The sequence below is a fragment of the Buteo buteo genome, chromosome 10 (genome assembly GCF_964188355.1).
Source record: "Buteo buteo chromosome 10, bButBut1.hap1.1, whole genome shotgun sequence".
NCBI lineage: Eukaryota > Metazoa > Chordata > Aves > Accipitriformes > Accipitridae > Buteo > Buteo buteo.
Window position 1 is genome coordinate 32,873,899 of NC_134180.1, and position 24,857 is coordinate 32,898,755.

General features: G+C 48.0%; 1 protein-coding gene across 5 annotated transcripts in view; it reads left to right on the plus strand.

The window, feature by feature from the left end:
* Window positions 1-24,857, plus strand: part of DMAP1 (DNA methyltransferase 1 associated protein 1) — a 64,037-nt gene that overhangs the window by 11,182 nt on the left and 27,998 nt on the right. For 2 of the 5 annotated variants that reach the window (XM_075039285.1, XM_075039286.1), the window contains exons 7-10: window positions 551-736; window positions 3,646-3,717; window positions 15,669-15,741; window positions 17,557-17,840. In XM_075039285.1, the coding sequence (XP_074895386.1) occupies window positions 551-736; window positions 3,646-3,717; window positions 15,669-15,741; window positions 17,557-17,840 (615 nt within the window). Of the gene's footprint in view, window positions 1-550; window positions 737-3,645; window positions 3,718-15,668; window positions 15,742-17,556; window positions 18,847-22,942; window positions 24,727-24,857 lie in introns of those variants that run through there. The other 3 variants (XR_012652092.1, XM_075039289.1, XM_075039287.1) reach the window with 3 other exon arrangements.

Here is a 24,857-nt window from a genome sequence, read left to right on the forward strand (position 1 = left end):
GTAACAGTCCCAGGGTTTAGAGGTTAAGGAACTGTGTGTTCCCCAAAGGCTGAGGGAGAACATCCTTTTCTGTTAGTAGTTCCCTCTAATGACAAGTTCATATGTGTAATGACTCTGCTTGTCCCTCCCGCGTTGACAGGTGTGCTGATACTAGGCATAGCTGCTCTAGGTTCTACATGCTATGTTTGAGGAGGGGAGCCAGCTTTTCACAACACTGCATTTGCAACTACAGTATATTTGGGCTCTTTTACCCTTCTATCTGTGCTCTTGGTCTCTTTGTCTGGAGGTGGGATTAACCATTTATGGGTGCTACTGAAAGGTGCATCATGGATGTTGTGATACGGTACCTGCCAGTTTGTAGACTGGCATTGCCATGGATGCAGGACAAGGCTATGAAGCATAATGTGTTCTGCAAATCCAAGATACTAGGCAGAGGAGCTTAAAGTTATTCCCAGGCTGGCCCAGAGCAGAGCTGTTATCGGTAGATGGCCCCCTTGCCTTGCTACGCCTCCCTGCTGCTCTGATTGCCTTTACGTGCTCTGGTCTGCAGGTGGCAGAAGAAGAATACCTCATCCAGGAGCTCCGCAAAATCGAAACCAGGAAGAAAGAGAGAGAAAAGAGAACCCAAGACTTGCAGAAGCTTATCACAGCTGCTGACACCACCACTGAGCAGAGACGTGCGGAGCGCAAGGCTCCCAAGAAGAAGCTGCCACAGAAGAAGGAGACAGAGAAGCCTGTAAACATGTCTTTTTTTTAATTATTATTATTTTTTTTCCTTTCTTTCCTCAGCTTATGCTGTGGCTGGGTAACGTGTTTCCTTCAGCAATCCTACTGGGATCAGGCCCTCAGCTCTTCTGGGGGGAGTAGCTGCTGGCTGCCTTCTGGCAGATGCTTTTTCGGTTACATCTTTTGGAAGGCAGATTGGTCTAAGGCAGCCATTGTCAGAGTGCTCTGGTGTGCTTTCTGTCTCTCTCCTATTTGAAAAATGCTGGTTTAAGTCCTGTTTCCATTTCCCTCCCTGAGAAATGGAATGAAATGATGCCAGCCATTCATGCTTTGTGGCAGGGAGAAGCATCCATCTCCCTGCTTCTCCCAAGTGGATTCTGGTACTGCTGTGCAGGGTTGTCCCACAAACCCATTGTCTTTCACCTGCCTTCTTTTTGTAGTCCAGGTTTCCCTTTCCTTCCCCACTCCTGGGTCCCAGCAGCATCTCCCCAAGCTCAATAGATGCCCCTCTCCAGATCCTCAGCTGTGATCAGAGCAGCCCTGCTGGGGGCCTCTTGTATTCTGGGAGCTATTGCTTCTTACTTCTCCCTGAGCTGAGCTAAAGTCTAAGGAGCCCAGAACACAGGTTTCAGTTCACATTTGATGTTACCTCGATTTCCCTTTCTGGAAAGAGGACAGCGTGGACTGAACTAAATTCAGCACCTTCAGTAGGAAAGGGCTGTTACAAAATCTCAGATGTTTCCAGTGAGACCCTGGGAATTCCTGTCCCTGCACCTTGTGAACAGAGAGCACTTGTGTCATTGTCCTCCAAAAGGGTCTGTGCAGGGAGGAGAGAGAAGTAGTGAATGCTAGACAGTTACTGCTTGACGAAGTGTGCCTAATGGCCACCACTTCCTTAAAACATTGTTTTGCCCCCCCCCCCCCCCATGTAATATCACTGGGCACTTTGTGCATTGAATTCCCTTGGGGGTTGATCTGATAAGGCCAGGCGTGGCTGGCATATCTCCCTTTAAAGAAAGCTGCTTGTTGTTGTTGGTAATGAAAAAAGGGTGGTGATGGAGAATGGGGCTGGAAAGATGCTGAGGATGCCAAGGTGAGGGAGTCCAGCCCTAAATATTGCCTGTTGACTGGTGCCTGTCTGCAGGCATATAGTGGATAGGCACGCCAGGGTGGGCAGAGAAGCAGTTTCTGTTGTTGCACTAGCATCATTTCAACCATGACAGAGTCCATTAGGAGTCAATTACCAACTATAGCTGGGAAATGTTAAGAAAAAAATTGCATTTTAACTAAGAATTTGAATCGGGAGCTGCATCAGCATCATTTCAACAAAGGAAAATCATTTACCAAAGAGTCAATTGAGGTTGAAGCGTTTACAGCATGTACAGGCACGCAAGGCAAAAGAACCCATTTAATTGCTTATGCGCTGAGTGCAGTCAGAGTTGTCTCGGCTAAGCCAGCGATGCTGATTTACCCTCTGATTTACCCTCACTGCTTGTGTCAGGGTGTTCAGCAACAGGCTGGGGGGCAGAGTTCGGGGAGTCTGAAAGCCAGCCTTCATCCAAAGGAAGCAGAGAGGATTGGTTTTTGATTGCAGCCGCCTTTGTCTCTAATAATCCAAGCAGGGAGGCTACATCCTAACAAAGATCAAAGTGATCCCTACAAGTTCATGAGCCCTGTTGGTAGTTAGAGAATCCTTTTTCCACCATGGTCATGTTTAGAAATCTCTTCCTGGGGCCTCTGTTTATTGGACTGACCACAGGTAACTTAAAAAAATCTTAATGCCTGGCCATGCAGAGTGGTTTGCAAGGTGCCACCTCAAGACCAATACATAGAGATAGCTGATAGAGATGTGAGAGTCATTGGCAGGGAACTTGAGGAACTGAGTCACTGTCCTGCAGCATCTCTTATGATCTTGGGACAGCCCTGGTTGTCTCAGCCCTGTCTGGAATGAACAAAGAGCAAGCTGCAGAGCCTCTTTGCAGAGAAATGTGGGAGCAGCAAGGCAAAAGCTGTCTCCAAAGAAACTGGGAGATTTCAGGTGGCTCTTCCTTTTGGAAAACCGTGATTGAGCATGCATTTTGCAGAGGTTGTGGCTATTCTTAGATTGAATCATGAGTATCGCTGACCCGTTCAGGGGACCCCAAACCATTCAGTGCACAGGGCCCTGTAGATAGCCTGGTTTAATCATTTAAAAGTTTGCTCACCTTGTGCTTTGCTCAGCAGCACAGATTTTTAAGGGATTGCATTTTTTTTTCCATTTTGTTGAAATACAACTAAATGTTCTACTGTCTAGCAGCAGCAGCATTAGAAGTTTGCTGCCTCGTATTGCTATGCTTAAAATGTGAAGTGGGGAATAAAGAAAACTGTCTAATGAATGGACATGGCAAAACATGTATAAACAGCAGGCCTCCCTGGAGGGGTGCAGTCCTTACATCCTCATTAGTGGGCTCATGTCTGTACAGATCAGAGGTTTCTCAGCTCATTCCTTACAGGACTTGCAGTCAAAAGCCAAGATTTAGGGAAGTCCTGGGCTGTTTTGATCAGTGAAATGGGCCTAAGTTAGATAAGGATGATATTGTGCAAATATGCATATGTTAGTGTAAGGAGTACCATTTAGGGTTAGGGTTCATGCTTGTGTGGATGGGTGTAAGGCTCTGCATAGAGCCGTGCATTTAAACCAACCAAAGAAAAATGCTTGCACTCTCCAGACATACTTTGAACTGGAGTATTTTTCTCAGTGCATTGCTTGGGATTTTCCCACTGAATCCCATTGCTTGGGATTTTCCTCTTGCCTCAGCTCTGACATGTGGCTGTGGCAGGTGGTTCTCTGTCATAGGAAACAGTGTTTCCCCTTCAGATAGTCTCTATATGAAATCTTGTGTTTCCTCCATCAACACATCCTGTTTCGATCTCTTTCAGGCTGTTCCTGAGACTGCTGGCATCAAGTTTCCTGACTTCAAATCTGCAGGTGTCACGCTGCGAAGCCAGAGGGTAGGCTGTTGTCCTGGTCCCTTGGGACCTCTGTTAATGTCTTTCAGTCTGCCTGTCTGTCTCCTCATCTGTTCTCCTTTTATAGCTAAAGAAAGTCAAGTTCTTGCCTCTAAAATAAGAAAGGAATTCCATAAATGTGGAGACTCAGAAACCTGGAATGCTGGCTTGGTGAAAGCCAGCTCATTGCCTTGCAGTGGCACCTGAACTTGCTGGTGTTTGTTACTGGTGTGCCCGCTCTGCTGTTAGGCACATGTGACAGACCCGAATGGAGCTGTCTAGTCCAAACAGAGCTCACAGCTAAATGTAATAGGCCTCATAGAGCACTTGAATTAATTGATGAGAGGTGCTTTTAAGAACTGGATGTTCAGGTTGTGTCTTGGAAAAAAAGAGACACACATAAATGCATAACAATTTTTAGCCTTCCTATTTCCATTATCTTCAGAAAATATTTTGGGGAAAAGCCCCGTTGTTCATTCTGTTGCACAGATATTCCTGAGAAAAGAACTTTCTTGCTGTTTTATCAGCAAGGCTTGACGCCTGTCTCGTAGTGACAGGTTTTGGGATACCAAGTAAGTTAAACCTGCCTGGCCGACTGAATGTTTTCAGAGGGCTTTTGACAGCAAAATCCTGTTTGCCCAGTACAAGTGCTTTTTTTTTTCCTAGCCAAATAAAATAATCCTTAGTTACTTTATCGTAGCAAAGGTGGAGAAGTAGGTTCCTTGCCCAGCACCCTCACTTGGCATAGCAATTTTCTAGGTCACTTTTCAAGACTGTTTTATGGGATGTTCTTTTGATGTCAGAATAGTTTCAGATCTTGCTGGGAACACCCTGGGGCTGTTAACAGAAATGTGTTTAGGATCATGGTGCTTTGACATACGGGTGCATGTGCACGTTAGAGGCAGTATACCTCAGCAAGGTCACTGCTGGAGGACCCCTTTAGTGTAGAGGTGCCATCACCTTCAGGCTACCTGTTTGAGTGAGGGGCTACAGCCTCGAGGAAGTCACAGGCAAGTGACAGGCAAGACTGCAGTGCATGTGTTGAGATTTATGGAGACGTGGCAGATGTGTTCTCTGGCACTAAGATAAATAGAGTAATTTATGGAGATTGATTTGGATTTTGAAAACTAATAAGTGATGGTTGATCTTTTCTATTTTTTTACCCCCTCTGGAAGAGAAGCTGAGCAATAACCTATCAGTGATGGAACCATCTGGCAAAGCCAGGAGCCTTTTCGTGTGCCAAACAGGCCATTCAGATCCCAGCCTTTTTGAAAATGGGTGTTACATGCTTCTCCCTGTTCTCTTTAATGCTCGCAAAATACAGTGATAAGCTGGGGCATGGCAGTCTGATTCAGCAACTTTCAGCCTGCAGTATCCAAGCTCCTGGGATGACCTAGAGCAACTTTCTGTGCTCTGCTTGAAATTTTTAAGGATATAAATGCTGTTACTAGAAGTAATAGTGGTTTGCAAATTGAAAAAGATTGCAAATCACTGATCTAGGTGAAAAAACAACACTTTGTTGCTTGGAAATGTGAAACCTGCCTCCAACCCAGCAAAATGAATTAATTTGTGGCTTTTAGCCAGTCACCTGGCTTCCTTATTCAAGTCTTCTCTGTTTTTAAAACGGGAGCTAATAGACTCACTTGCTTCACATATGGGTGATGAGGAGAATTAATTACATGAGGTCAGTACAGGCCTTTTGAACTGGTAAGAGAGGCTGAAGTGCTAAGTGGTATAGAGTTGACAATCCGTACTAATCCGAATTACTTTACTTGTGGGATTTATGTGGCAAGCCCTCTACACACCACTGGTGTGGAATTGATAAGGGTGGGAGCTGACTAGGACTAAGTGTGGAATTGGGATGCTATTCTGGAAACTCATAGTCTGGCAACATCCAGCATAAGATGTTTTGCCCTGAGCACATTGGAAAATGATTTCTAAAGGCTTGTGACATCCTGCAGTAAGTTCTTTTGCCTGTGGACCTAAAGGGTTCCTCACCTAAAGGCTTCTATTGTCCTCCTTTATTTTGTACTTTGCTACCGTGCTTTACGCCTTCATAGTTAGGCGAAGTTGGATTTTGCACTGAGATCATGGACTCAACCTCTGTCATGTGTGAAAAATGTACCGTATCATCCCCAGGATAATAGCACTTACTCTTTGATTAGATATTCTTTTTTTTTTTTCTGAGGATTTACAATTAGTCTGAAAACTTGAGTTAAAATTAATTTATAGAAATGAGTCCTTGAAGAAAAAGTTAGCAATCTGTATTCAACTTAATTTGTTCCCAGTAGTTTTTATGACAATAGGCCTGGCTTTTCAAATTCCCCCTGTTGTTAAAGCTTATGAAATCTTATGCACAGGCTGAATTTGAAGACTTTTTTTCCCCCTAGGATTAATGGTCACTTATGGCCATTATTCTTCATAACCATAAGTTTCTCCTTCAGCAGACGCTGAAGAGTAATCTTCTCCAGTGAGTTCGACAAGCTGCCTTCTATCACAATGGCTTCAGTCTCCCATTGTTCTCCATGGGACTGTGGCCACAGGCAAAGAAGGCCACAGCCCCTGTGCCCTTGCTCTGCATGGGATTTCCCCTCTGCCTCCTGACAGCACAGACTGCAAGTTTCTATAAGGCAGTAGGAAGCTAGGCATTATGAAAAGCTTCGTCTTAATTCAAGGCAGTGTATTGCCTTGGTGCCACTGAGAACAGGAGGCAGTAGTAGATGTTTTGGAAGGAGTAAGTCTTTCATGAGTTTCTTGAAAAGGAATTTTAGACCTTTGCCTTTGCTGTTAGTAAAACAGCGTTATGAAAATAACACCAGAAATGTATTATTAATCCTAAGCGTTACTTCTGGAAAACTTCCTGTTATACCAGGTCGGCTCAGCTGGGAGGGCAGACAGCCAAAGAGCCAGAGGAAATGAGAGATGGGTAGGTAATTTGTACAGGGAAAGGAGAGGAAGAGACTAAAGGGAAAGCAAGGAGCTAGGAGGAAGGAAAGCTTTGCTGAGGATCTGCCTGAAGGAGAGGAAGATGGGAGCTGTTGAACTTGAATCTTTTCCAGGACCCAAACAAACCAACAATAACCATGTTTGTGATCTAGGCATCGTGTTGCTTCTGTCGGGCAGAGCTGAGTTTGTTTTGAATTCACTGCGGTGTTTCTGTACCATGTCATGTTCAGCTTTCTTTTAAGTTTAACCTTTGTGTCTGACTTTATTGTGCTCGGAGCACTTGACTTTGGCATACGTAACATCTCTTCAGTGTGTCTGAAGTTGCTCATCATCTCTCTCAGCCTTATCTGCAAATTTTAAGTTATGGTTTTATTAATGCTGTTGAATTGGTGCAGCAGTGCTTTTAAGAAGGAAAGTAATGGATGGAAAAGGGTGGATGTTTGTCCCCACTCCTGCATGTTGAGGTATAAGTCTGTGTCCTTGCTCTGTTGTCACGGGTTTGGAAACAAAGGAACTAGAAGTGAATCGATTGAGTGATGTCTCATCTGGAAACAAAACAAAACTCTGTGATGAAAGGGAGTTTGTAGAGATGTCAGTCCACAGAAAGGACTGAGGCATGCTCCAGCTTCGTCATTCAAAGCCGGCCACCTCCCCTCAGAAAAGGCTTCCAGCCAGCAGCCAGACTCCATCTGCTAACTGGGATCTTGTAGACAATTTACTAGTCGGCCCAATTAAAAAAGAAGTAGAGAAAGGAAAATTACAAGTACAGCTCTACTACCCATTGATTCAAATATTCACACTCACCAGCTTTTAAATATTTGCTAGCCTGCTGAGCATTTTTTTTAGCGCTGATTAATGAGTAAGAATTTACTGTGGTTGCGGGGGGAATGTATGTGTGTGAGTTCTCTTCCATTTTATTTTCTTGGAGTGGGAACTGAGTGCTTACTACAGCTCCAAGGTGAATGATATTTCTAGAGGAAGATGGGGTTGTATGTATGTGTTTAGACATGTTTATTCTCCATATTTGATCTGACCCGCAATTAAATGGCCAAGCACGCTGCCTGTTTACTCTGCATTGGAGGCTGTTGGCTCTGTTCCTTCCCTGTCATTAATGCAAACCCAGACCTCATCAGCTGTGAACATGTGAAACATCTGTCTGTCCTCCTGTGATCAATACTGTCCCTTCAGAGGTTCAGCTTTGGAAGCAGTTCCATAAAATATCAGTTATTTTTATTTGGATTTGATAAATTTAATTACTTGGAGCAATTAATAATTTATTTGTTTTGTATTGATTGCACTCCAAGGCATCCTGGCATCAATCTGATGGAGATCAGCACACCCTTATTAGGTAGGAAAGTTTATGTTTCCAGATCTGAACATCCCATGGATTAGTTAGCTGAGATGTGCTTGTTGCTTCTGCTAGCAATTTTTCATTAGCGAAGTTGTATGTTTTGCACTCTACAAGAGAGTGGATGAGAGTAATTTCCATGGGGAGCCTGACAGAGGTGTGGAAGGAAAGTAGGAGTCTCATTTCTGTGAATAAAAGTTATGAACAAATGATGCAGGCTGGATCAAATTCATGTTGTGGCATTGCCATCTATTTGTTGTATTACATGCCCTTTAATTAGGGCCAAGAGAGTGCTGGTGCATTTCCTAATCAAACTCCTGCCTGTAGAGAATGAAATAAGATGAAAATATTGGAGTATTTATTTTTAAAGAGAACAGCAACGGATGCAAAATCTTGGATGAACCAGAGAAGGTGAATCCAACACTTCTTTTCCTCCGTTCTCATTCTTAGCTAAACTGAAAGGCACTTAATGTTAAATTGCTGAAAGAAAATGCATCTGTCACCTTTTTCATGGAGCTCTTTGGTGTGGGAAAGCATCTGGACCAAAGCCTTAGTAGGCTCTCGGGTATAAAGAGAGCACTCTAGGTACAGTAATGGGGTCTTTTAAAATAAGTTGTAGTTCTGGAAAGGACACTCTGTGTTGCTACTTCTGTTGAATTGTCAGGTACCAAACAGTGTCTGTGCAGTATGAGGCCTTGGAGACCTTTGTCTGCCAGTCCTGGACCGATCTGAGAAGCTTTTGCTACCTTTGTGTGCCCATAGTAACACAGTCTTAGGTGTCATTCATCAGGTAATCTGATTGTATGTAATTTGTGCAGAGCACCATATATATTACTTTTTTCTTTCATTAGCGTAACCAATATAATGATTGGAATGTAATTAGTCAGTGTGGTTTTTTGTATTTGTGTAAGTGTAGTTTCAATTAAATTATTTAAGAGAAAGGCAACATCAATTCAAGACTAGATGCACGTTCTGCTACAATTCCTTGGATTTGTGTCTGATCTGTAAGTTTACGTGATGTTCTTGTACTATGTGAAACTGTCCTAGTAGTTCCTTCTCCTGTGGCCTACCTTAGGGCCCTCCCTGTGATTGTAGCACATTCTTCTGTGTGCTTGATTTGTTTCAGTCAGATGCAGCTCAGAGGCTGCAGCCATTTCCATTGCCTACAGCCACCTCTACAGGTCTCAGCTTGGTTTCCTTGCCTATAGTGAGAGGCAGGGGTAGGACTCTCTGGAAATCTGCAGATCTCCTAAAGCAAAATAGTATGGTGTCATACTGGTAACGTGCTTTTGACATAAAACACCCTCCACTAAAAATGTCCTGTGCAGTTCATTCTTCTGCACCATGTATTTTACTATTTTTCCCTACACAAACACTTTCTGTAGAAAGCTGACTTTTTCCAGGTTATCAGGCATTATTTGTGTGGATTCCAAGTCATTCTCATTTTAGGCCACTTGTGCTGGGTCAAAGCAATCTGTACCCCCTTCCTAGGGGGGAAAAGGTGGGAGAGAGTAAAAACCCTGAAGACCTTGTTACCTGCACTGGTGAAAACCCATCACTCTGGGACATTGATGCTCCAGGACCTTCAGTTTCTTTAGGTAGTATCTCTTAGCTTTACCCCTTGAATCAGTGCTATACATGCATAACGAGGCATTAATGTTTATAGTATCAGTGAGGTGCTACTTTGCCATATACCTGAGTGTGCTGTGCTTCTCTGGAATCTGTTGGCCTCCCTCATCCTTGACAAAGCTTTCACTAGGTATATTTCTCTAACAAGTAAAACTGGTTTAATTTACTAGGAGGATTCAAATACAGAACTTATATTTTTGCACAATTGATTTGGTAATTTGTGAGGTATGTCTAACTTAAGTCCAAAAAACCCTCAGAAATAACCATTTACATAAGTTAATATAGAAATATTTTCTTCTTAAAAGATTGGTTTATTTAGCATTAAGCCTAATTGATGGAGCAAGTTGATGGTCGTGTGCCATCCCAGTGATTACCGTGTGTTGAATGTGTTACATCGCGTAGTAGAGATGGCATAGCAGTATGACTCTTTATTTTTATCTGTCCTAAATCTTATTCTGGCAGATCAGCAGGCACTGACGTAAGACATGGGGTCCATGGCTGTAAGCTGGGGTGGGGTGAAGCATGTATATTTATTGAGGCAGAGAATACCTGTGCAATTTCAAACTTTTCTAACTTTTGCATAGATACATTGCAATTGCCCATCTTCCTTGCATTGTAGCACTTTAGTTCTGAGCAGTTAAGCACTTCCGATTTCCAGAAATGTGCACGTTCATATCTGAAATTGAATTTCTCTGTTGGTTTTTTTAAAATTCCAGAGCTCTAAGGCTAAAGTACTTAATATGGTTCTTTCCTTCCTTGAGTCTTAAAACTTGCAGGAGCGGAGAGCCTCCACTCCTGCAGAGTAGAGCCATGCAGCCAGGGAAACGTTGACCTTCTTTTCCCATCTTAAGCCAGAAAATGGAAAAAACCATTATTCACCTGAAACTTTAGCACTCCTTCCTGGAAACCCACTAAGCAATTCAGTAGTCTAAAGATATCCATGAGGAAAGTGCCTAATGAGAAAGTTTTGTTGCTGCTGAAACCCATGAAGAAGGTAGTTTTCAATGTCAGTGAGCTGTATTATAATCCTGAACAACAATACTGGTGCTGGTGCATAAAACCACAGTTTATGGCTGTACAGACACAGGTCAGATGGTGTAGAGCTTTTAGGATTAATGGCTTTAGGACAGTCATATTGTTTAGGGTTGGGGAAGGTTGAGTTTAAGAAAAAGGTTGTCTTAAAATTGAATTAAAATGAAGTGCAGCGTCAGGGAGGGTACATGTGAAATATCCAAATAACAGTTGTTTAATTTAAAAAAACTTGTATTTTGCCGATAGATCAAACAAAAGGTTTCAGCACAAAAGTGGGATTTTTTTTTTTTTTCTAAAGTTGTGAGCACCAAAAATGGAGCATTTATGAAGAAAGCAATAAATTGAGAGCAGGACACTTAAGATGACCACATAGATGTAATCACATGTGGGACCTAGCTCAATGTGTCTGTAGATTCTGCAGACCTTTTCATTCCTAGTGCAGATCTCTCTGACAGTCTCTACCTGCCAGGTGGTGATGCTATAAGACATAACAGGGGACTGTGTTGCAAGCTCTGCTATTACTTAGTCTTCATTACTCCTCCAAAATATACTCAAATACATTTACAACTATGCTTAAAAGTATTAGCATAAATCATGAAAACTGAATGGTGCACAAAAATAAATGAACCAAGTCTGTTTGGGGAGGCTGTATCTACAGTTATTTCTTATCATGTTTGTTCATTTAATGAATTTTGCCAATTAGCAATTAATTTGCAGTAGGTCTCCTAGTCATTAGTGTGAATTAGCAAGGTTTTGTTGGCGGAATGTCTCGAACGTTAAATAAAAATCCTGTATCATTCAAAACCTCAAGGGTACTCTGCAGTGAGACCCTCTGTAGAAATCGAACTGCTCAGGGCCACCCCCCAGTCTCTCAGTCCCTGCTGTGAAAGTGCAGTGGATGCTCTGTTCATCTATTTAAGCTGCATGGCCCAATTCCTGAGCAATGCCCTCCTCCTTCAGGGGAGAGCAGACCAGGTCAGTATGGGTATACTCTGTGCCTCTCAGGCCAAGTGCATGCCAGCAGAGACTGTGTATCCCAGGATCAGGCAAGGCTCCTCTGCATAGGTAAGCTCTGGTATTGTGGCTTCACGGTGTTGATTCACACAATTTTCTGTAGCTCTTTATTTATTTTTCTCTTGGTACATGCAGTTCATGTGTTTAATGCAGGTTGTTTATAGCAAGGACAAAGGATTACAGTCCTTAAATCAAAGGCGACGTTGGTGTAATTATAAGCGCAGGCTGGTGTTGCAAAGAGGGCTGTAGGGAGAGGCTGTCAAAGGAGAAGAGCATCCAAAATATAGTAACCTCAAAAATCCTGGCTAATCAGTTTTCTGACGGGAGCAATCTGTTTCCCAGGTATTATTATTATATGGGGACTTTAAAGATAATAAATAACAATAATAGTCTAGTATAAGGAAGGAGAGAAAAGGGCAAATGCCATTCACCTCGGAAGCTGTGGTTGCTCACTGGAGTTCTCCGAGGAACATAATTTTCCTCAGCCCCGGCAAAGGACTCGATCCATGACAACACCAAGAACATCCCAGGAGCTGTGGTGTAAGCAATGAGATTGCCCTGAGTGGTGTTTTCATTAACACAGAGATATGGCCTGCAGAAACCACGTATCCCAGCGCACGCATCTCGAGCCAGAGAGCTGTTCTCTGCCATTGGCTGGGACCTGTGGTCCCTGTGGATTGCCTTATGCCTCAGGAAAGAGGGCAGGTGATACAGCACTTCCAGCACTCTGGTCTATCTCTGGACATCTACCAAAACAAAGAAGGGCTTGCTGAAGTAAGCTTGGGCTTATCAGAGTTGTACAGGGCATGAGGGCTTCTCTCCTGCAACAAGGCAGCCCAGCTAACGGACCCTGGCTAACAGATTATCAGCAGCATTTGAGTAATAGACTGCTCATTTAGTTTTAATACATTTTGCATAGAGAGCAATCAGCCTTCATCAGTCTTAGAGATGAATTGGCTTAGCCAGCTAAATTCTAAAGATATTAGTCCGACAGCAGCCACATAAATCATAACATTTTCTTAATGATGGTAAAATTAAAATATACTCTTGCTTTGAGAAACCAATGAAGCCTTCCTGTTTGCAGGCCAGATCCTCCTGCCTGAATTAAAAGGAAGCTTAATTGATGTGTTTTTAAACTAAACTCACAGCCCTACTCCTCCTGAGCATCTCTAGTGTTCCTTTTTTTGAAGTTAAATTAATTTATCCTGCCTCTCCCTGCTCCATCCTCTAATCTTCAGGAGTGTCAGTGAAGACCTTGGCTTGGTATTCATTGACCAGACTCCTGTGGGATGTGAGCAGGACATACACAGCATCACAGTTGAAGGCTTTGCCAGGTTAATTGTTTGTATTGCCCATAGTTCTTTGAGCTAGTCTGTCTCCCAGGAGAAAAGCTTGTGCTCTTCCTCTAACCAACAGACCAAGACCTCCTGTCCATCCACCTAGCCTAGCCAAACATGAACTTTTCCTATTTCTTGTCCTTTGTTCCTGAAGCTGGCTTGAAGTCCAGCATGCTTTTGCCAGCTAGTGTTTAACAGAAGGGAATCCTCCCTTTAGCTAGAAAGACCGTGATGTCGGTGTTAGGGGCAGGGCTGAAGACAGACTTTCAGCGCTACGATAATCACATAAGTATTGTGTGTCCAGAGCTCTTCAATGAGGGTATGTTGGGCTCTGTTAACTCTTTGTGTCGTAAGAGTTAAGGATAGCATAGTCTGACTAGGTCAGCTCATACATCCCCCAGCTGAGGCAGAGCTGGGTACGTTGTCCATCTTAAATGTTCTGTGTGATTCCTTGTGGGGCAGAACAGTTCTCTGGACCAAGGGGTCTTGCTCTTGGGAATGTTTTCCTGATGCTCCAGGCTAACCATTCTGTATCCTGCTGAGCTGTGCTAAGTGACCTTTCCTTCCTTGGCATCCCGCTGCTAGCACGGCACCCACCAAATAAACAGAACCATCTCCTGTCCCAGTGCTCTGGGCTGCCTTATCTTAGGGCTCTACCCTCTCCTTCTGCTTTTCAGCAGAGCCTGTGCAGGTAGTCTGTGCAGCAGAGCTCCTGGGAAAACCTATTTTAGTAAAGTTCTGCTCAAGTTAAGACTTTGGACCAAAGACTTGACTGAATTCCAAATACCTGATACCTTTGGCAGTCTGTCTTCTGCTAAAACAATCATTTTGTGGTCAACTGTAAAGATTCAGTTTCTGAAGTATGAAATTCACTGCTATGCAGAAACCCCAGCTCTAAGCCAAAGACCCTCAGGGTATAAGAAAGGGCAGAGATGTCTTCCAGTCCTTAACCTGTGCTGGCTATTTGCATAAGGGCGGGTTTTCCTTTTTCCTTAGCGCTCCTTTTGGATTCTCCAGATCAGGCTGGTTTTCTAGAAATCCTACCCTGATAGTCCTCTTGGTCCTTTGCTGGAGTCTTAATTGTAGTGGTAATACCTAGCAAAAGGACTAGGCGCTTCTTAGCATATATTGTGAAAGGCCCATTCCCCTGGGGTGCTCTATGGCATCCATACTCTGTTTTTTTGGCTGAAAATGATGTGGTGGAGAAGGCAGGTTTTCCTAGCAGATCCTGCATTGGGACTGTGGAGCTGCTGATGGGACATATTCAGTCATAGCTGAGTTAAGGTTAGCATTTTCGCTATTTGGGTATGTACATGCAGTGCTCCTGCCTTCAGAGGAATTAAGAAGTTCCAGATGGTGTCTCTGGTTGTCATTTTTGTGTTGGGGCAGTGAACACTGTGGAAAAGATGGGCCTAATTTGGGAGATTGACATTGGGCTGTCTGTTTTGGGGAACTTCAACCTGTGGCTTATGGGAAGTAAGGTGACCATGGGACCTTCCAGTGAGCTCACCTCAGAGGCCAGTTTTAAGGTGGAGTAAAGAATGGCTCTTCCTTCAGGTCATTCCCAGCCCGGTGTTGCAGGCTTACGGTTGGTTTGGCCAAGGTTGGGGCCACTGATCAGTAGGTGGTGTGCAGGATGCTCTCACCTCTTGGCTATTCAACGGCCTGCTGGGCAGCTTGGGCTGGTGATGGTGATCCCTGGATGGAGATGTGAGCTCACCTTCCCAGGGCTGGATATGGAGGGACAGCCTACGACTGTGTGCAGCGAGGTGTTTGACACTGCGGTGTTGAGAATCGTTTATTTCCTGGTCTGTCTTCTAGCATTGCTGAGGAAGGAAAGTGCTTTTATTCGTTCTTGGATATATACGCAGGGCTTGGAAGCCTGTTCGCCCTGCCATATTGTGCCAACAGCGTTTGTGCTGCTTGTAATCTAATAAATGCTTGGTCTGAGCAGCTAGCACTCCTGCTAGAACCCAAATGAATGCAGAGGAAGGACCCTGCTAAGTGTATGCATTCTTCCTCTCCTGGCCAGCTCAGATTCCCTTTCATAGCTCACATCTGATGCTTCCTCTCTCACCTAGCCCCTTAGCTCCGATGTAAATGTGTGTTCACACTTCCGCCAGTCAAGTAACTGTGCTCTCTCTGTCTCTCCCCTTTGTTATAAAGCCTGCTCTGTAAATGAATCCCACAGGTCTGGGGCTCAGCAGGTAAAAGGAGAAGTGAGTCTGTTAGCGCATGAGTCTAATCAGGCCGGCTAAAGCGAATAAAGTAGGGCAGCATTGCACATTAGCCACTGTGTAAATGAGCCCTTTGATGGGCTGGGCACCGCGGGAGAGGGTTTGAAGCCAAGAAGAACTTTTGTTGTTAATTCAGTGACACATGGAAACTGTAAAACAGCGTGTCTTGCACACACACGAGAGAGAAAATAAAAGCCCTCACGACCAGGCTTTTCAATACCTGCCCTCGGACCTAGTCTGAAAACTTTCAGCCCCTGTCTCCCTCTCTTACCACTTGATTTTCCTTTCTCTCCCTTTCTTTTTTTGTTCCCCCTGCACTATAAAAAGAAAAGCTCTCTTGCCTTTTGAACTAGACGGCTGTGAGTGAGGGCTATCTCTGAGCTGTGTGGCTCTGTTACCTTTGTGTTCCAGATGAAACTGCCAAGCTCGGTGGGACAGAAGAAGATTAAAGCCCTGGAGCAGATGCTGATGGAACTCGGAGTAGGTGAGTAAAGGGGGCACGCGAGAGAGAAAGAGACACACAGAGCTAGCCTTTGTTCTCGAGATGGGCTATTTTTTCCCCTAGTAATACAGCCAGTTTCTTGAATAACAGTATGTGAATGGTTTTTAAAATATTTTATGTGTTTTAAAAAAAAAAAGAGAGGGTAAAAGCCAGAACAAGATGCACAGGGTTTTTTTTTTTTCCTCCCAGTAGAAAAATGTTTTAAAAGAGCCTTTGTTTCTCTCTTGTTTGGGCCTTTTCAACCATCAAGAGAGGCAGCACAGTATTAGGAAGGCAAATCTCAGCCTTGCTAGGAGAGGTACTTCTAAGTGTGTTAGTGACCACGGCACGCGCATTGTTCAGGGCTGCCCTGTCTTGCTTTCAAGCTTCGTTTCCTCTTAATTTACTGCTCACGGTGGCAAGTCCAAAATGCGTCTGGGACTGTTCATCCCCCCTTTATAGGTTGCATGCTGTGTGAAAATCTGGAGCATCTCTGCTGAAAGGCGAGTAAACACACATCCCTCACTCTTGAACTCCAGTGTCTTAGCAGCAGAAAGAAGGGTTCACTTAACATGTACAGTACCCGCTCGTAGCTAGAGGGGAAGAAGTGCAGCCCATGGCTAGCTGCTGCCCTCCATGCAGAGGGTACAGTTTGTAGGTACTACAGGTCCCAGCATGCAGTGTCCCTTGATTAGACACCTGATGATTCCTTTTCCCCCCACTGTGGCTGGGGGGATTTTTAAAAATAGAAAAAGAAAAGAAGAATTAAAAAAAAAAGCCTTATCGGTGATTTATAAGAGATGACTGAGCCTGCTCCCAGCACTGACTTCTGTTAACTCCTGTTAGTTTTTTTGGCCAACTGGTTTATGGCTTGATATGTTGTCTCAGAGAGTGTGTACACTTCTGAAGGCCTCCTGTGGCTGGTGAAAGTGGCTCAGCCAGGGTGGCTTCCCCTTTCTGCTTTAAAACTAAGGGAGTTACTGTCTTTGCTCGCTAGGGAAGCCTTGGGGAAGGATGTGAGTGCTTCTTAGAGCTCACTTTCCACGAGGGTAAGGAGGGGTTCCTGACTCCCCACTCCTGCCTTACAAAACACACGTATCTTGAGGGGTTCCTGGTGCTCCAGTCCTGCTGCGCCTTAGAGTGCAGAAACACACCTGGGCTTTGTGTGGGCCACTGCTGTATATCAGGACAAATGTGCAGACCTTCACCCTTTTCTCCTCCAAAACATGCAGCTCTTCCTGGCTCAGCGTGTGTGTGTGTGTGTGATGGGCTGCAGCAGAATGCATGGTGTGTGGAGGTGATCTGCCAGCCCCTGCTACAAGCAATTCAGGTCTGCATTAAAACATGTCTGTAACACAGCAGCAGAGCAATTCTCTGCCTCATTCATACCCTGGGAGGAGCAACAAGAGAGGCGAGGGAGCTCAGCCTGTCCACCCCTTGTTGGTGAAAGTGTAGGGAACAGCAGGAGCTCTTCTGTCCTCTGCAGCAGTGTGTGAGGACTTGCTCCCAAGACTGAGCTCCCTTCATATGACCTGGTGGGTAGTTCAGTTGTCTGGTCTGATCTGCATCTTCCATCTTCCTTCACTTGCTGAGTCCTGGACTTTGCAGGTTCACCCTTAGTCCTTGGCCAGAGCTGAAGGATAGCCTGGAAATTCAGGTCTCCAGCCCTTAGGGATGCCGGTTGCTAATGAGCCATGTGATGGTAGTGAGGCTCCTGGCGTATCTTTGTGGGAGGGAATGGGCAGCCAGGAGCTTTCTAGGGATCTTCTGTTGTAGGGTTCTGGGTCTGCTTGTTTAACAGGCCCTTTTTCTCCCTAGATCTCAACCCTATGCCCACAGAGGAGATCGTGCAGATGTTCAATGAGCTACGGAGTGACCTGGTGCTGCTGTATGAGCTGAAGCAAGCCTTTGCCAACTGCGAATATGAGCTGCAGATGTTACGGCACCGCTATGAGGCCCTGGCCAAAGCTGGCAGTATTGGCCCCCTCAGTGTGGAAGGCGCCCATCCAGATGGCCAGGCAGGGCTCAGCATCGAGGAGAGCAAGGGAGATGCCAAGGACCAGATCATTGATGTAGTAGGAGCACCACTGACCCCCAACTCGGTGAGAAGGAAGGTTGGGGGGGCAGAACAGGGAGCACTCAGGTCTCCGACGCAGATGCCCTGACAAGCGCTGGGGATGCTGCCCTGCTCTCCCTCCAGGTGTGCACGTCCAAGGGAGCACAGCACGCCTGTTCCCCCCAAGTCCCAGTGCTGCTCTCTGGGCTGTCTCCTGTGCTGGACAGTGTTCTTGGTGCTATAGGTGGGGTCAGCAGGGCTTTCTATATCCTGCATGCAGGCAGATGGCTTGACGTGGGTGCCACCGTGGACCAAAGCAGCAAGGCTTTGGGTGACGAGAGCTTGCACTAGGGCAGCAACAGTGATGTCAGTACAGCTGTAGGCCTGAGGCATTTTCCTTCTAGACAACAGCCCCATAAGGGTTGCTCGGCAGAGGGAAGTGAGTGGGGAAAGCAGCCTTGAGATGATGAGCCATGACCTACCCAAGTCCCTGGAGTCAGGCAGTAGCCCTGCCTGGAGCAGGAGGCTTGAGAAGGAGAGAGGTGTTTGAAGAGCAAAGGGGTGGTTTTTATACCCTATTTCCAGTGCCGGGAAAGGAAAGCCAGACCTAGGGGTTCTTCCACTGCGAGCCCTGTGACGATGTCCTGTGCGTGTACCTCTGCAGGATGCCAGTCACCAGCCTCTCCTTCCTGCCTCCATGAGAGCAGGCTGCTGAGCCCCTCACAACTGCCTCAGGACCAAGGGTAAGCCTGGGGATCAGCTGATGTTGCTTTCCCCTCTGTGCAGTCCCCTGGCACAGCTGAGCTGAACTGCCTGATAAAAGCTGCCTGTCTCCACACAGTGGCATCCCCGACGCCTCAGACATACTGCTCCCGGTAGCGGCACAGACCTTTACTTTCTGAAATGTATAATGTATTGCAGGATATTGAGAACATCTTATCTGTCAGCGGCAGAGGCGACACGTTAATCTGGACTTGAGTAATGTCCTATTTGATTGTGACAGTATGGAGTCATAAGGAAGCGTTCCACTGAGACAGGTTCATGTTTGCAAAGGAGTCTTCTGAATTTTTTTTTCCCCTACTGCATTCAATCTGAAATCTCACCCCTCCCTGTGGGTCTGGAGTGTCTTGGTTTGCAAACTTTCTGGGCTGATTCACAACACACTTGCTCTCCCTTGAGACTTTGCTTGTTGGGAAGGTGGGAGAGGTGGTGGTGATGGCGGTGGCAGTGGCTGCAGGAAGAGGGAGCCCATGTGTGTGTTTCTGACCACGTTGTTCCTCAGTGCCACCTCCTGGAATTGGAAACAAAGGGGTGGGCCCAGGCAGCACAGAAAGGGTTAAACTGACCTGGTCTCTGACATATTTGAAAGAAATATAATCAAGTTAATTCACTGCAAGGCAAATTCAGTACCTAAAGGGCCCCCATGTTAAATACAGCACTGACCTTTACCGGCTGATTACACAAAGACGACACAATTAGATTAGTCCAAGACAAAAGGTCAAGCACATTCACACTGTGACCATTTTATGCTACCTTTTGAGGGGGGGAAAAATTACATCCCGGCTGGAGGGGTATCTTGGAGAGAAGGGGAATGAGGCTGCTGTACCACGTTCTGCCTGGCTCAGGTATGTTTGAAGAGTCAGGCAGGGCCTGGCACTGTGCTTGCCCTGAACCTTTCCTGCAGTTCTGCGCAATGTGGTGGTGGGAGAGACCAGCAGTGTGTGGCCCTCAACTGGCTTTTCCAAGGATGAGCTGAGCTGAGTGGAGGCTGTGTGTTGGTGATGCTCCCTACCCTGCCCAGAGCTGGCAGGAGCAGCCCCAGTGCCTCTCGCTCAGCATCATGGCTAAAATGGGCCTCTGGAAGATCAGCGGGCTGGGGTCAGCTCTGAGAAGGGGGGTGGCTGGGGCAGTCGCTGTCTATTTGGCTGGTAGGGTGCATGCATGTGTCCCCACCCTGCACAGCGATAACACTGAGGTGTCCCAGGCCCTGGTGTGATGGAGACAGCGTGGGAGGCAGTGGGCCCAGGATACAGTGCCGAGAAAGCGGCCTGCCTCTGCAAGCACAGCATTTTTCCCCCACGCTGGGCCGCTTGCAGCAGGGGTAGCAATATTGGTAGTGCAAACAAGCAGCTCTCTGCAGAGCAAGCGCAGTAGTGCTTTGTAGTGGCCTTTCCCTCCCTCGCCTCCTACAGCCCTGGCGGTGGGCACTTGTGGGTGACACCTTGCCCTTCCCCTCACCGAGGCTGCTTCAGCGGTTTAACCCTGCCACGCCAGCCTTGAACTCCCGAGTTCAAGTGTGTGCTTTGCCACTGAGCTGCCAGGGGTCCTTGGGGGAATCATTTAATCTCCCTGCTTCAAATTCCTCTGAGTTGGAGAATCCCTTTGTGCTGTCTAGCACTGCCCGTCCATGGCACTCCACACGTTGGATTAAGCATGGATTAGTTCAGCCTCCAAACCAGCTGCTCCCCCTGAAGCCAGATTTGTTTCCCTGGAGAGAAGTATCTTGCTCCAGATGTTGGAGGGAGTGAGTGGCAAAGCCAGGAATAGGACTAGGAGTCCTGACTCCCAAGCCCTGCCTGGCATGCCTCAATTCCTTTCCAGGAATCGGAACGGATGGGCAAAGGCACACCAGGGTCTTGAGATACTGGTTGTGGCAACAGCTGGCTGCCACCATCCCCCTTGGCACGCAGCAGGGATGGGGGACTTTTCAGCAGGGTGTTTTAGCCCAGGTCAGGAGAGGTGTCTGGCTCTCTCAGCAGCGAGACCCCATGGGGCAGCGGGAAGCCTGGCACTGTTCTGGCCTGCTGTGTCCACTGCTTCCCTCCTACCCTGGCTGCCTGTCCACCCTTTCCTGGGGGCTGCAGTGCTCATCGCTGACCATTAAAGCTGAGCTGGGATCCCCCCCAGTGCCGTCTGCTGCTGACCCCGGTAGGGACTTTACTCGGGGCCTTCGGGAGGTGAAAGGTGAGCCGAACTCGGAACAAATTAGTTCCAAGCAGAAGTTCAGCCAGTTACTCCAGATTAGATCCTTTGATTTCCGCAACTCAGACTCCACTCAGTGATCTGTAATGAGTGACTCTCAGAAATCCTCACATTGCAGCACTTTGTTCCTGAGCTCACAAGTCAGCCCATTAATGGGTAAAGGAAAGGACCTTGAGTCTAAGAAGTCTCGGGTTCAGAGTCAGAATTATTTGACTTTTAAGCTTCCTTTATCTGAACTCCTGCTGACTTCTTGTTTTCTGAGCCTGTTTGAAAGCTAGAAGTTACATTGTTAAGATCAAACATTCTCTCTTTCCAGATGGAGTTACAATATCTGTCTTTTATATATATATATATATTTTAATATATATATAGTGTATATATACCAGGGTGTATATATATTCCTCTCTTTTTTTTAAATCGTTCTTTCCATTAAAAGAAACTAGACTTGTAGGCTCTTGTAAATTATAATGTAAAACATTTTTTTTAACCAGACAGTTCCCAATTTTGCCCAAGGCAACTGGAATAGCTGCGCCACAGAAGGCAATAGGAAGGTGATTAATATGAATTTGTGACATATTTGAAAGATGGGTCTTTTGCCATATAAAGATTATCAAACACATGTGCTCTTCCCCATTAATTCCGCAGCCCTCCCAGGAAAGCCACAAAGCCCAGCTCCTTTGTTTCCAGGGTGGGTTTTTGTTTTTTTAAATGTACCTTTCGGTCCCCTTGATTACCATGTATTTGATTTTTATAGGGCATCTGTTCACACTGCTGTGTGGGTTCTCTGGCCCTTTTATTTCCCTGTTAATCGGATCCTGCGAAGGCAGCCGTGCCAGGGCCTCTGACGAAATCCGTGTGTGTGTTGTATTTAACTTTTAGCCGTGCAAATTCCATGCTCTGTTTGCCCTTCGCCCAGCGCCCAGCGGGAACTGGGGGCTGCCTTCCCACCGGAGGAGGCAGCAGGGCCTCCCACCACGCGCGCTGCCGCACGCGTGCGGGACCGGCAGGGCTGGAGGAACAGGGATGGGCAAGCCTGGTTCATTTCGGAGACCCTGTCAGTGCTGCCTTGTCCATCCCCTGGGTGCTTGCCAGCCAGGGCAGCGGCTCTGCAGGCCTTTGGGGACAGGGATGGCTGCAGGGCTGGGCATGGCGGGATCCTGACTGCAGTCACTGCCTGTGCAGCGGGTGCCGCAGCACCGGCCTCCACCACTGCCTGTGGTGCACTGTGGAAAGCGGACTCGATCTCATGCTGTGCAGCGGGCACCCCAGGGCTTTGGCACCACGTGTCCCTATGGCACCCAGTGCCCTATGGCATGGGGTACCTGGTGGCTCTGGCGTGCCTGGGGCACCCCGCATGCAGAGCCTGGCTTTGGGTGCTGAACCTGCTGTGGTCTTGGCCATAGTGTCCGTGCAGTGCCTAGCACAGAGTCTCACCGCAGTGCAGTGGTGGGGCTAGGGTCCTGTTCTCCCTTTGGCGCGAATGGCCCCATCTTTCCAATGGCCGGATTCAGCCCTGCAATCTTGTCTGTGAAGGGTGAGGCTCGCCAGAGCCCACTGGTCTCGCTCGGGTGTATCTGCGCACTGCCCAGAAAAAAGGTGGTGGTTTTGAGGAGCTGTAGTTCTCTGTCAGCCTCCTGCTCTGCTCCTGGGCCGCTTCATGGCACGTTTTGATGGTGGAGGAGGGTTTCCCGGCTCTGCTCTGTCCCACGCTGAGCATCCCCAGTGCAGCTGGCTGTAGTGCAGAGCTGCTCTGCCCCTCTCTCAAGGCCCTGCTCCTTAGGGCTTGTTGCATGCCAGCTTGCTTGGTCAGGGCTCCTGGGGCCACGGGGTTGTTCCAGAGCTCAGCCCCATTCTCCTGCTCATTCCCAGACCCTGCACTGCGAAGATGACTGTCCCAAAGCTTTGTCCGTGTCAGGGAGGTGCCATCCCAGCCCCTCATCTCTGCTGAATTAGCTCCATCCTGCCCATCGTGCAAGGACCTGTCTCTGCCTTCAGCGGGGCAGATGGCAGTGTGGTCCATTGGGCGCTGCCAGTTGTGGTACCGGAGCCCCGTGGCTGGCCCTGGGACAGACTCCGGGACAGGCGGTTGTGTTTTCCGTGTGACCCAAGCACTCTCACCTGTTGACCCTGCTTTTTCTTTTGTTTCCCACCTCCCTCTTGGAGCAGAGAAAGCGAAGGGAGTTGGCCTCCAGCTCCTCCTCCGTCAAGAAGGTGAAGAAGCCGTGAGCCCCCTGCGCTGGGCAAGGAGGAGGTGCAGAGCTGTGTGCAGGGTCAGTGCCGTCCTGTCCCAGAGCCCCCAGGGACAGCTGGCTGCCTGCAGCGATGGGGCAGGACAGGGGCCTTGCTGGGGCAAATGATACAGCTCTCCAGAGAACAGCGGGAGCCATCCTCTGCCCAGCACCATGGCCCCAGCCTCGTGTGACCTCCAGACACCTGCAGCAGGTGCTGGAGGGTGGCCCTGGGGCCTTGCTGGGCTCTGCCAGTGGCCACTGTTCTGCCCAAGGCTGTGCATGGCTGCCCCATGGCCGCTAGTGCTAGCTGTGGTTTGTTCTGGTGGTTGTTTTTTGGGGTTTTTTTTACATGCCAGATTTTTCTGAGCATCCCTGTAAATACAGAACCCATCACTTGTACTGGAGCAGAATCATCATTAGCTCTGGTGAGCCCGCAGGGAGCAGGAGGAGATGGTGTGAGATGTCTTGCCTCCACCCTGGGCAGGCTGGGTGCTACTAGCCATACTGGGAGCCCTGGCTGCCGGTGGCTCTCCCTGAGCCAGTCTGCCTCGGTCATGGGATGGCAGCGGGGGTTGCTGTAGCCCCTGGTACCTTCGGGGCTGCCAGGCCCTGTTCTGGGCTGCTGCAGTGCTGCTTGTGCCAGGCTGGGGAGCTCCCTCCAGCGTCCCACATGCCTGGCCCTCATGTAGCTGCTCTCCTCTGGCAGCTCTTGTGTGCCCCATGCCTGCAAGCACTGCCTCACCTGGGTGAGGGGATGCCCCTGCCGGGAAACACTGGTGTTGTCCCCAGCACTCCGTCAGGCCCGGTTCCTCCTCCTGCTGCTCTACCCAAGGCAGGCAGACACCTCTGGCTTCAGTCTATGGTGAAAGGGGCCCCTGGTCCCTGTGTCCTGTGTTTTGCAGGGTCTTGGGGGGGCTGAGGCATCGCTGAAATCAGCAATGGGAGCCTGGATTCGTGCACTGCCTACTGTGGGCACAGGTGGCCCCGGCTGCGTGCCCTGCTCCGGGCTGCTGCCCCGCTGCCTGCTTGCCCACCCCGCGTCCCCTCTGCCTGCCTTTCAAGTGTAACTGGCAATCGATCCGCCGTGACAACGTCCTCTGAGTCACATTCTCGCCTGCAGGAGTAAAGGGCAAAGGCCAAGTTCTTAGTTTTCATAGAAAACTAATTAGACGACTCCATCGAAAATAGGTCAATAAAGCTGATCGGGGCTGCACAGAGGGAGCCATTAAAACCCCCGTGACCTTTGCCTGGAGCAAGTGGGCTGGGGCTGCCCCTTCCCTCCAGGAGCTGCCCGCTCTGTGCCAGCTGGACGGCTGTGTCCCTGTCACCTGGCGGCACCATCCAGGTCCCTTGGGCGCCTGGATGCGGTAGCGGTTCCTGCATGGCCGGGTATGGCTCCTGCACATCATGGTGCTGCACTCGTGCTGGCTCTGCTGCCTGGGCAGCAGTGCTCCAGTGCCCTGGGCAGAGCCACGCTGGCTCCAGCCTGTAGCGGAGATACTCAGAAGTGCGGTAGCGGCCGTGCAGGTAGACTGTGCCAGGCTGCAGGGCAGCGTGACACATGCCAGTGGGATGTGGTGGTGGCTGTCACCCTGCTCCGGGCAGAAGGCTGCACTGGGGTGCACCCATGGGTGCACCATGGAGAGCAGGGCAGTGCTCCCAACAGCAGGAAACCCGGACCTCCCTTTCACAGCCAAGAAGTTTGCCTTTTCGGGGAGCATGGACAAGGTGGGCTGCCATATCCCAGGGAGAACAGCTCCACTGGTGGGGCACCCTGCTCCCACATACCCAGGCAGCACACCCCCGCCTCTGCCCACCCCCCCCCCCCCGTACACACTCGCACATGCATG